General features: G+C 47.7%; 2 protein-coding genes across 10 annotated transcripts; one reads left to right on the top strand and one right to left on the bottom strand.

Moving 5' to 3' along the window:
* Nucleotides 1-214: 214 nt before the first annotated feature.
* Nucleotides 215-5,159, bottom strand: LOC133889260 (putative pentatricopeptide repeat-containing protein At5g08490). 9 transcript variants are annotated; one of them, XM_062329767.1, is made up of 5 exons: nucleotides 2,134-5,159; nucleotides 1,974-2,029; nucleotides 1,804-1,886; nucleotides 1,149-1,436; nucleotides 215-1,031 (listed from the first exon to the last, which is right to left on the bottom strand). In XM_062329767.1, exon 1 carries the CDS (start codon nucleotides 4,980-4,982, stop codon nucleotides 2,265-2,267), a length of 2,718 nt encoding a protein of 905 aa, XP_062185751.1. In that variant the 5' UTR covers nucleotides 4,983-5,159; the 3' UTR covers nucleotides 215-1,031; nucleotides 1,149-1,436; nucleotides 1,804-1,886; nucleotides 1,974-2,029; nucleotides 2,134-2,264. The 9 variants fall into 9 exon arrangements, with proteins under 9 accessions (XP_062185751.1, XP_062185754.1, XP_062185753.1 ...); XM_062329770.1 differs by having other exon boundaries at nucleotides 1,149-1,431; XM_062329769.1 differs by having other exon boundaries at nucleotides 1,974-1,999.
* A 973-nt stretch (nucleotides 5,160-6,132) lies between these two features.
* Nucleotides 6,133-8,938, top strand: LOC133889699 (non-specific lipid-transfer protein EPAD1-like). Its single transcript, XM_062330155.1, has 3 exons — nucleotides 6,133-6,467; nucleotides 8,091-8,159; nucleotides 8,279-8,938. Exons 1-3 carry the CDS (start codon nucleotides 6,137-6,139, stop codon nucleotides 8,524-8,526), a joined length of 648 nt encoding a protein of 215 aa, XP_062186139.1. The 5' UTR covers nucleotides 6,133-6,136; the 3' UTR covers nucleotides 8,527-8,938.
* The last annotated feature ends 1,539 nt before the right edge of the window (nucleotides 8,939-10,477 follow it).

Genomic DNA, 10,477 nt, shown 5'->3' with positions numbered 1-10,477 from the left:
ACCATACCGATGATCCAAGTAGCCAACAACTAAGGCTAAAAAATAATGCAGAAGAGGGTGACAATTACAAACCACAAGTGCATAGTTGTATAGAAGTGAGGGAAAATAGATTGAATTACATCACCTTTGAGGATGAGGAGCCTTCCACTTCAGCCGACCTTTCTTCTCTTATAGAATCAATCAATCAGATAGCATAGCACATAGCTACTGCATATTGGAGTTCACAACATAGCACAATATATTGGGATTGACATAGCACATAGCAGTTCACAAATCACAACAATAAGCCATAGAGTTCAGGTTCTACTTAAAGTTCTATTACATCACAATAACATAACGGTTTCAAATTTAGGAAATGATAATTCATGAAGGAGATAATAGGCTGGGCAGACTGCAACTCCAAGTTCATCCTCCACCCGTCCAACTAGGCTTCTTCATCCTCATTGGCTTCAACTTCATTCTTCTGAATATCAACCTCCACATCTCCAAAAGACACATGTTCAATAAGGGAAAGGTTAGCCACTTCAAGAATCCCTAAACCACTAAGAGAGTCAAAATAATCTCCTCCCACATCCCACATCCTTGATTCTCCTTTCTTGTATGCATCTATTCTTCTAGAGAGATGTCTCAGATTTGAGTGCACATGGACCAAATCTTCAACACGCTCTGGAGTTAAAACATTTCTTTTGACACTATGGATGAAGCTATAAGTACTCCAATGCCTCTCACAACAAGATGAGGCTGGTTGGCTAATCAATCTAATGGCCAAACTCTGTAATAGAGGAACATATTGTCCATGATTTGACCACCAAGTCATTGGATCACAAAGCCATCTATTACGAATTGAATCATGATCATTGAATTCTTCGAAACAAGTTGAGAATCTTGTGTATTCTTGTTTCACTTTTGTTAATTCTTCTTGTATGGGAAAGAACTTCTTGAAGCAATCCATCCTTATTTTTGATACCTCAATGTCCTTGTGTGGGGGTACACGACCAACACCTCCATCAAGCCAAATTTTGCTATAATATCTACAATGTTAGCATCAAGCAAAAGGTTAAAAGTTGTATAACTTCGAGCCTTCAAAAAAAAAATATGAACATAAGCAAGAGTGCAAAACAAGTAAAGTGTAATGATAGGTAGATAACCTTGGATTAAGAGAATGAGCCAAACAATGGAGTGGTTTATTGTCTTTTGTCCATCTATCAATCAATATCTTATAAATAGCTGAGAACAAATTAGATTCCTCACTTTGTTCATTCCCTTCCCATAGATATATCTCTTTCTTCACTTTCTCAATCATTGCATCCCACATCTTTTTTTAAGGAGCTCTTTTACCTTGAAATTCCATTTTAGAACCTTATTTGTCGTATATGGTCTGCTCCTTCGCATCAAGGTACTTGTCAATGCTCAAAACAAAGTAAGATCAACCTGCTCTGGAAACAAAATGGAAGTGCATGAGTTTTTTTTGGTCTGATTTTAGAAAGGAAAAAAAACTGCCCATTTTAAAGCCCACAACAATCACCATAATTGTTTACATTAGTAAGAAATGAAGGATAACCAGAAAAGGTAAACTGTAAGCCATCCATGCAGGAATTAAGTACAGGTACAGAAATGGGCTATAGCAATCCAGATGAAAAAGAATTATTTATAGTACCTACAGCAGAACAAGCAATACATTATTGCATCTGAATCTAAGTAAAATTAGCAGGGACACCCTTATCTTAATTTTTTTAACATCATAACAAAAGCTAACAAGATGCCAGAAACAAAATTCATGAATAAAATGAAAATTTATTGTACCTGGATTTGTAGAAAACCAAAAGGAGCTGGAATGCAGATGGCAAGGGATGCAATTGCCATCTGTTAGGACACGAAGATGCATACTGTTCCTTGACAGAAGACAACAAGTTACTTATTTGCCTTCTGAGCGACCAAACCTCCTTAAACAAATTGTAAATCCTCATTCTCACCTCTGCCAATAGGAGAGTTACTACAACTGTACGAACAATGAAATAATCATTAATGCCTACAAAATATGAGGTTCAGCCACAGATCAATTGCACCGGCAGTCAGGAAACAAACGAGAATGCATAGAAAGCATCCAAATTACATGCTTAAGCTACTGTATACCTCAGCAAGATAAATGCAGAGTCTTCATTGATTTGCATGCAGGAAGTGGAAGTCCTGCAATCAGAGTCAGGCAAGCTACCGAGCACATCTTTGATAAATAAAACTCCACTTGTAATTTCAGCAAATCGTGGTCAGATCGATTGCATTATTGTCATATTTTGTGCCTGTGTATCTTTGATCTGTTGATACAAACTTCCTAACATATCGTAGATATAAGACCTATCTTGGTGCTTAATATCACTGGCTATGAACAAATGTCTGGTCTTCTCAACCTCAATCCAGCTGCATCCTGCAGGTTTCTTCATATCCTTGGACTTCATCAGTTTCCTGACATGCTCGACACCATGCCATTTCTCATCAGCAGCATAGATGTTTGACATAATGACGTAGTTCCCAATGTCTCCAGCCTCCATTGAGAATAAGTGATCAGCTGCGAGTTGGCCAATTTCAACCTCCCTGTGGACCTTGCACGCCCCTAACAGGGAGCCCCATGCATTGGCATTGACTGCGTGTGGGGGCATATCCAAGGCGAACCTATATGCATCTTGGAGACGTCCGCAACGGGAAAGAAGGTCAACCATGCACGCATAGTGTTCTGCTGTCAGTTCAACTCTGTGAATATCTCTGATGGACTTGAAAATCTTGATACCTGCATCAACCAGCCCGGCATGACTGCATGCTGACAGCAGTGCGGTCAGAACTACATGGTCTGGCTTAATGTTAAGTGTAAGCATTTTAGAGAACAGCTGAACTGCCTCTTCTGCCATTCCATGCATCGCATAACATCCTATCATGGCAGTGAATGTGACAAGGTCCTTCTTTGGGCTGACTTGAAAGATGTTGTATGCATTGGTTATGCTTCCGCACTTTGAGTATGCATCAAGAAGAGCTCCTTCAAGATGGATATCTTCTAGGGATGCTCTGAGCATGTAAGCATGGCATTGTCTCACAAATTGTACAGAACACAAATGGATGCAAGCCTCAAGAATACTTGTAATGCTGACAATATCAGGTTTTAGTCCTTCAGATTGCAAGTGATAAAACAGACTGAAAGCTTGATCATTCATATCATTCTGTGCATACAACTGGATCATCAGATTCCACGAAGTCAGATCTTTCTCAGCCATATGGTTGAAGATCACCTCAGCATCCTCTACACAGTTATTTTTCAGGTAGCAGGAAATCATTGTATTGTCCGTTACAATGTTCCGCACTGAAAGGTCTCTGAAAAGTATGCTTGCGACTTGTGGGTAGCCACACTTCGCATAAGCATCCAGAATAGCATTTGCAACTGAAGTTTCACCTGTATAACCGACTCGCAAGGAATATCCATGAGCTTCACGAACCATCTTAATACCACAGAAGGTACTCACGCGTATAACATTCAAGACTGTGATCAAATCCCACTGATTTAGCTCACGGCACATTTCACTCAACAGTGTAAAGAACTCCTCGATATGTTGTTCGCTGTTAGCACAAGCAGAAAGAATTGCATTCCATGATATTGCGTCTTTGTTAAGAATATCAGTGAAAGCACGGAAAGAATCATCAAACCTGTCGCACTGGCTATAAAAAGTGACAAGAGCATTCATTAAGGATGTTTCTTGAAGAAGTACTGGCCTTCGAAAGATGTAACCGTGAACCCTCATCCCTGCTTTGACATCACCTACTTGAGCACAAGCAGTGAGCAGAGTGATAAAAGAAACAGAATCTGGAGCAATTCCTGCAGACAGAAGCCCCTGAAACAGGTCTAATGCCCTGCAGTGGTACCCATTCATCACATATCCTGCAATAATGGTGTTCCATGTAACAATATCCCTCACATCCATACTTGTAAATATTAACTCCACAACCTTCATTTCAAACACTTTGGAATAATGAGTCATCAGTGCATTACAAACAGATATATCCATTTCCAAACCATGCCGAACAACAAAACCATGCACTTCTTTCCCATAGTACCTCCCGTACTCTGTGAATGAACATACAGGAAGAATGTTTGCTACTGTTGAATAATTTGGAGTGAATTCTCGTGAGATCATCTGACCAAACAGTGCAAGTGCTTCTTCAAACAACCCACTCTCGATGTGCCCTGCGATGATTGAATTCCATGAAATAATATCCTTACAAGGAATCGAAGAAAATGCTCTATGTACATCACCCATTGCTCTGCTGCCACCACATTTTGCATACATCGAAACCAATGCATTTCCACACAGTGTATCTGATTCCAGCCCAGTCTTGATGACATAGCCGTGGATGCTCCTGCCAGCCAGCAAATGCCTCAACTTCACGCATACCGGAACGATTACTGCCACGGTCACCGCGGTCGGCATGCTCTCACCCGCGCCACTCGCAAGCATCAACCGGAACAACCCAAGCGTGTCGTCGAAGAGCCCAGCACGCGAGGACGCGGTGATGAGGATGTTCCAGCACACCGCGTCGGGGCGCGAGATTTCGTCGAACACCAGGCGGGCGTCCGAGAGGGCCCCGGACCGACCGTACATGTCCATGACCGCCTTCGCCACCGCGGCGCTCCCTGCCACACGCCCGGCCTTCACTGCGAACCCGTGGAGGCATCTCCCGAGGGCGCCCCCGCCGCCGCCGTTAGGGAGCGCCGAGGCCGACCTGACCGCCGCCGCGAGCGCGGGCGCGTCAGGCCGGAGGCCCGCGCCGAGCATCCACCCAACGCGCTCCCCGCCCGCGCTGCGCGCCCCGACCCCGAGCGGCGCGCCGCCGAGCTGCCTGTGATCTGGCGCAGGCGCCGTGTGGAGCGCGCCGCACGGCTTGTGAGAAGCATAGGCTGCTGCGTAGCTCGTGCGGATGAGGCTGGAATGGTGCGCGCGCATGGGAGGCCCTCGTGGTGAACCCTTCGAATCTCAGGGTCGCATCTGCGAGGAGCGACCGCGGCGAAGGGAAGGCGCGCGTGCGCGGAGAGCTCGCGCCCAGGTGGAAATTGAGGGGGGGATGCACGCGCCGAACGGCGGGCCGCGGACAGCGTGCGCCGTACGCGGCGGCGCAGTTACTTCTGTAAGCTAACCAACGAAAACGAAACAAAAAGAAAAAAAATTAAAATGATAGTGAACTTTACAATCTCATGCTTGGGCATAGTCTGAATCGACCAATTAACAGCGAATTAATCGGATTCCTAGTGACATACTGAAAATAAACTCTACTTCAGCAAATGAATCTGCTAGGAACTAATAAAACGATCATGCACGGAACGGTACGAAATAAGTTCAGATGGCCGCATGACGGTAGCAAACTGGCGGTATCAGCAGTGAGCAGTCCAATCAACGACTCTTGTTGGGTTTTCAATCGAGCTAATTGATTTTTTTCTGCCACCGTCAATATTAGGCTTCTACAATTTGCCATTCTCAACATACACCACTTCAAATTATCACTCAAAACTTTGATTATTTGATATTATGACCTGTTTACCGATCAGCGATTCTTGTTGGGTTTTCAAGCGAGCCAATTGATTTTTTCTGCCACCATCACCGTCGATGTTAGGCTTTGACAATTTGCCACTCTCAGTATACAACACTTCAAATTATCACTCAAAACTTTGATTATTTGATATTATGACCTATTGTAATTCATTTTCTTTTTTGTTAACCGTGCAGCCGCATGAAAAAGACCAAATTACTCCTCCGGCCGGAGAGGTGTGCCGGCTTGAAATAATCTAACAGGCCGCCAAATGAGGCGAACCATCAACTCAAGTCCGAGCGAGTCGCAGGCTCGCAGCAGATCGACGAGCGGTGTTCTCAAGCAGCGTGTTGGCCCATCAAATGGCCCAGCCTCACACCGACTACTCGGCCCAGCCCACGAGGCACACCACGCCGTTAGCCAGGACACCCCCGACGCCGTTAGCCGGAGCCCGGCCCCGGCAGCGCGCACCTGCCCACCACGGCGCGCTCCGCCTATATAAGAGACCCCGTCTTCCCCAGTCCCACCACCCTCTCCATCCAGAGCCCTTCCTTCCTAGCGTAGCACCACCACCATGGAGTGCCACCGCCTCGTCCCGCTGCTTCTGCTGCTCGGCCTCCTCGCCGGAGCGGCAGCGACCACCGGGGCCGAGGCGCAGTCGTGCGAGCCCACCACCCTCGCCACCCAGATCGCGCTCTTCTGCGCCCCCGACATGCCCACGGCGCCCTGCTGCGAGCCGGTCGTCGCCTCCGTCGACCTCGGCGGCGGAGTCCCCTGCCTATGCCGCGTGGCGGCCCAGCCGCAGCTCGTCCTCGCCCGCCTCAACGCCTCCCACCTCCTCGCGCTCTACACCGCCTGCGGAGGACTGCGCACCGGGGGCGCCCACCTCGCCGCCGCCTGCCAAGGTACGTACGCGGTTCCCCTCTCTCTCTCTCTCTCTCTCTGTTCGTTCGGATCCTGTGTGTTTGTTTGGCGAGATGGCCCGGTGTGCTCTGCTGTCAGGTTTTATTCTTGTGCTGTTCGAGTTTTTTGGACACTAATGGTGTTTTTCGTTACGAGTTCTCGGCTTCCCCTGTGGCGAAGAACCCGTACGTCTTGCACTGGTTTGCTTCGAACGTTTGTGCAGCTTCGTTCTCTTCTCGCTGCCGGATTTTTTGTGGTGTTTTTTAGTCGCACGAGCGCCACTAGTCGGACATATTTTGGGCGAGATGCACCAGTCACTCCGCAAGCGCGCGACTCCGTATGATTTCTTCGACCTTTTTAGTTGGCTTTCAAAGTGGTTGTTTGCGATCCGAGGGGTCTTTTAGCCATGCACCTTCACGGGTTTCTGCTTGTTTGGATCTCTATCGTTTAATACGCCTTTGCAAGATCCAGCAGCAGCCGCTTTTTATATTTCCTCCAGTTTTTGTTCCGCTACTACCTATTTGATTTTTGGTTTCAATTGATCTTTCGCTTGGGCGTTGGGCTCTGTATTTTGGTATTCTTACTTTTACTGGTCCAATTTATGTTCCTCGAGGACCTTGCTTCACGCGTAATTTTCTGTGCGTTCATTGCCCGAATCATTCGTTCGTGTGCTTCTGTAATAAGCATAGCGATCGGCTTGAACCGTTTTTCTCGCCTAGTGGTGAAGTACTAGCGCGAGATCAAGCATCCTCAGCAGATGTTTCATTTCGTGTATCTTCCGGTCCAGCGTGTGCTGTTCCTGTTCGTGCTCTGATGACCATGGCCATGCGCAACTGCTTGATGCTTCTTACGACCATCAGCGTCGGGATCTGGGTTGCGGCCAACAATTTTTTCGTTGTGCTTTCTTCTGTTCTTATAAGCTGCAGCCTTGTGCGTTCAAAACAAAAAGCAAACGAAACCACAAGCATCCTTCTCTTCTCCCCGCCGTCTTGCTCTGCGCTTGTGCAGCAGCCGGTCGTACGTACTTGGCCTGTCTATTTTTTCTGGCGTTTCTTTTCTTTGCCGTGCGATCTCTCCACGTCGATGTGGCTGGCCAAGCCCTTCTGTGCGGTTTGGTTCTCATCGGCCTGCAGATCTAGATGCGCCGAGTTGCGTACCTTTTCCCTTTCGAATTACGTTCGTCAGTTAATCTCACTTGTGATGTGGTAGCACGCTGATTTGAGCCGTTTCTTGCGCGCTGATGATGTTCTTGCAAACTGGACTGGGATTTGCTTAGCGTGGTTGGAACGCCGTGCTTCTTTTTCACCGCTTCCTTTTTGCGGTTTTGTCTGCTGGTTCCATTTGCGTGAAAGCTTCTGGCCTTCTGAACAGAGCAACTGCTCGCTGCAGCAGATAACCGCGCAGAGCCGCAGAGCGCTGCAGCCTTGCATGAGTCCGGCAAAGACCCGCCCGTTTGCCACCCGTTTCCCTTGCCTGTTTTGTTTTCTTGGCCCGCACGAAATGGCGCTGCGGTACATGCTTATCTGTCAGAAAGACGATACTGCCCTTGTAATAAATATCTTCTGTTGTTTGCTTTTGAATTATTGGAAGTCTGAACTAACGCCATCAGTCTCTCTTTCCTGCAGGTCCGTCACCCCCCGCCGCCGCCGTCATCGCCCCGCCGCCCGCCTCCCCTCGCCGCAAGCAGCCAACCCGTACGAACCCAACCGCTCCGCCCTGACCTGCTCTGCTACTGTTACATCTGCTTTTAACTTCCGTGCGCTTTGGTTGATGCGAGAGATGAACGCGTGTGTGGTTTTCCGTTTTTGTGCAGGCGAGGCCCCTCCCCCGCCGCCGCCGCCGCCGAGCGAGAAGCCGTCCCCGCCGTCTCAGCAGCAGCCCGGCGGCTCCGTCCAGGGCAAGGCCGTCCCCACCCGTCCGGCCACCCCCTCGCAGCTGGTGCCGGCCGCCGCGCCCACGCCGCCGCGCTCCGGCGCCTCCGGCTCCAACGAGGGGCTGTGCACCTTCTCCACCGCCACGCTCATCATCTTTTTCGTCACCATCCTCATCCTGCTCGAATGAGCCCGCCGCCAACCATCGCCAGTGTCTGAGTTGAGCCCCTAGCAGCAGCAGCAGCAGCAGTAGTACTCGTCTTCGCGATTTTGCTTCGGCCGTCGTCGTGGTCGTCGTAGTAGGACCAGTAGTCATCGTAGTTCTGTTGCATCTTTCCCGTGATCGATGGAGTCAGAAGAAGACGGACGTGATCGTTGATCTGGCAGTAGTACCGTATGATATCCGTAGCATGTTCGTGTGCCTCCTCGGTCTCATTGTTTCTGGGCGATCCATCACTTGCCTGGGCGAGGTGAGCCGAAAGAGAGTCGAATGTGGCCGAGAAGAACACTGTTGTTTCGCGTTAATCTAGTTTCTGCAGTTGCATTTCGCTTGCTGATGAATGATGATGGAATGTTGGATATTCTGCTCCGTTTTTTGCTTGCTGATGATGGATTGGCACCTTGGATGAGTTCAATCGATTTTATCCTGTTTCCGATCTTGCTGGGTTGCTATTGATATTGAAGGGGACAAGTTTTCGAGTCTGCTAGCTAGAGCGTTATTCTGTTGTCTGATCAGTTCGATGTTCAGTGCTCTGTAGGAGTAGTCTGATCAGCTTGGTGTTCAGTGCTCTGTAGGAGCAGCTTAATTTTCCTGCATGCTACTGTGCTAATGATGACTTTATAAGTAACGAGTCCTGCCTAGTTCTATCTTGATATGCCTAGTTCTTTATTAGTGTTGGTGATGGTGTTACCAGTACCGAGTTCTGCCTAGTTGTGCAGGAGTAGCTTAATATGCATGTATACTAATTGCTGTGTTGGTGATGGTTTATCAGTAATGGTCTTGCCTAGTTGTGAGTTTGTCAGTATGGATCTGACATGTGCACTGCTACTTAGATGAGCTGCCTGTAAACTTGTATAGAAACATACTCTGTTTCAGTAACTTCTGGGAATGGGGTATTTCTTTTTATCTTCTGTTCATCCGAAGCCTGAAGAGAACAAACTGTCCACGCTTCAGTAGTTGTGCAAGCACGAACTGAAATGGCTGTCTATGCCTTAGCGGTTTTGCCTTGTCACCATTTAATTCATCACAGGTTGATCGTTTTTCACTTGAGTGCACTCTCAAAATGCATCTCTCAAACTTCACCACGACAGTACGTAGGCACACAAAATTCTAAAGACCATGGGCAAACCTCTTGAAATCCCAAGGATTTCGTAGACAATGGATGTTCTTCTCACGTACGGTAAAACGTGCAACAAGCTAACCGTCAAAGATTTTGATCCACCCAAGTCGACACTGTGCGAGAGCAATGAGCAGTAGCAAAAGGAGCGACGATCTGACGTACGTGACGAGGCCAGTCTCACCGCGGTTGGACGCATCGCTGAAGTTGGCCGACGTCGTGAGGTGTCCGTCATCTGCTAACCGAAGGCGGCAGGCACCTCCTTGCACCCCAACCGCGCTTGCGCACGGGTAGGGAACGGCGGCGGGGGCCATGGGCGGGAACGGCGCCGACGCGAACGTGAAGACCGCGGCCGCGGAAGAGGAGCCAGAGCTTGTCGTCACCAACCCTATGTTGGGCAGTCTGATCAAGTTTCTCTGTAAGTGTCCTCGTCCCGATGGTTCCTTGCATCCTCTCTTCCTACCTAGCCAAGCGGAACCGTAAAACTTGTCATCAACTAGCGTAGCGTAGGCAACCCTCACTGCAATGTTTTATCATGTTAACATTTGATAAAAAAATTAGTATATTTAGTTTTTTTAATGATGTTATTGTTATTTAGTTACAAAACACATAAAATCACAAAAAGAGATAAAAATTATGTTAGTGATAGAGGAAAATTATTTATACTTCAAATTTATACCCAAATAGTGTACATATACTGGTTCCATCGTATACGTAGGTAGTTCAACCAAAATCATAATAGATTTTTCTTACCTACGTGTTGTGCTTTGTCGGCTGCCGGCTTGATGCGACGAACTTGAGTTA

This window comes from Phragmites australis, chromosome 13, assembly GCF_958298935.1.
Source record: "Phragmites australis chromosome 13, lpPhrAust1.1, whole genome shotgun sequence".
Lineage (NCBI taxonomy): Eukaryota > Viridiplantae > Streptophyta > Magnoliopsida > Poales > Poaceae > Phragmites > Phragmites australis.
Note: the sequence above shows the minus strand (reverse complement) of the source record. Positions and strands in the feature narration are given on the sequence as shown.

Excerpts from the sequence above, each read along its gene's own strand:
- LOC133889260 (XM_062329763.1), bottom strand. The coding sequence starts at position 4,982 with ATGCGCGCGCACCATTCCAGCCTCATCCGCACGAGCTACGCAGCAGCC.
- LOC133889699 (XM_062330155.1), top strand. The coding sequence starts at position 6,137 with ATGGAGTGCCACCGCCTCGTCCCGCTGCTTCTGCTGCTCGGCCTCCTC. Across the intron at positions 6,468-8,090 it reads CCTCGCCGCCGCCTGCCAAG|GTCCGTCACCCCCCGCCGCC; the intron begins GTACGTACGCGG and ends TCTTTCCTGCAG. Across the intron at positions 8,160-8,278 it reads TCGCCGCAAGCAGCCAACCC|GCGAGGCCCCTCCCCCGCCG; the intron begins GTACGAACCCAA and ends GTTTTTGTGCAG.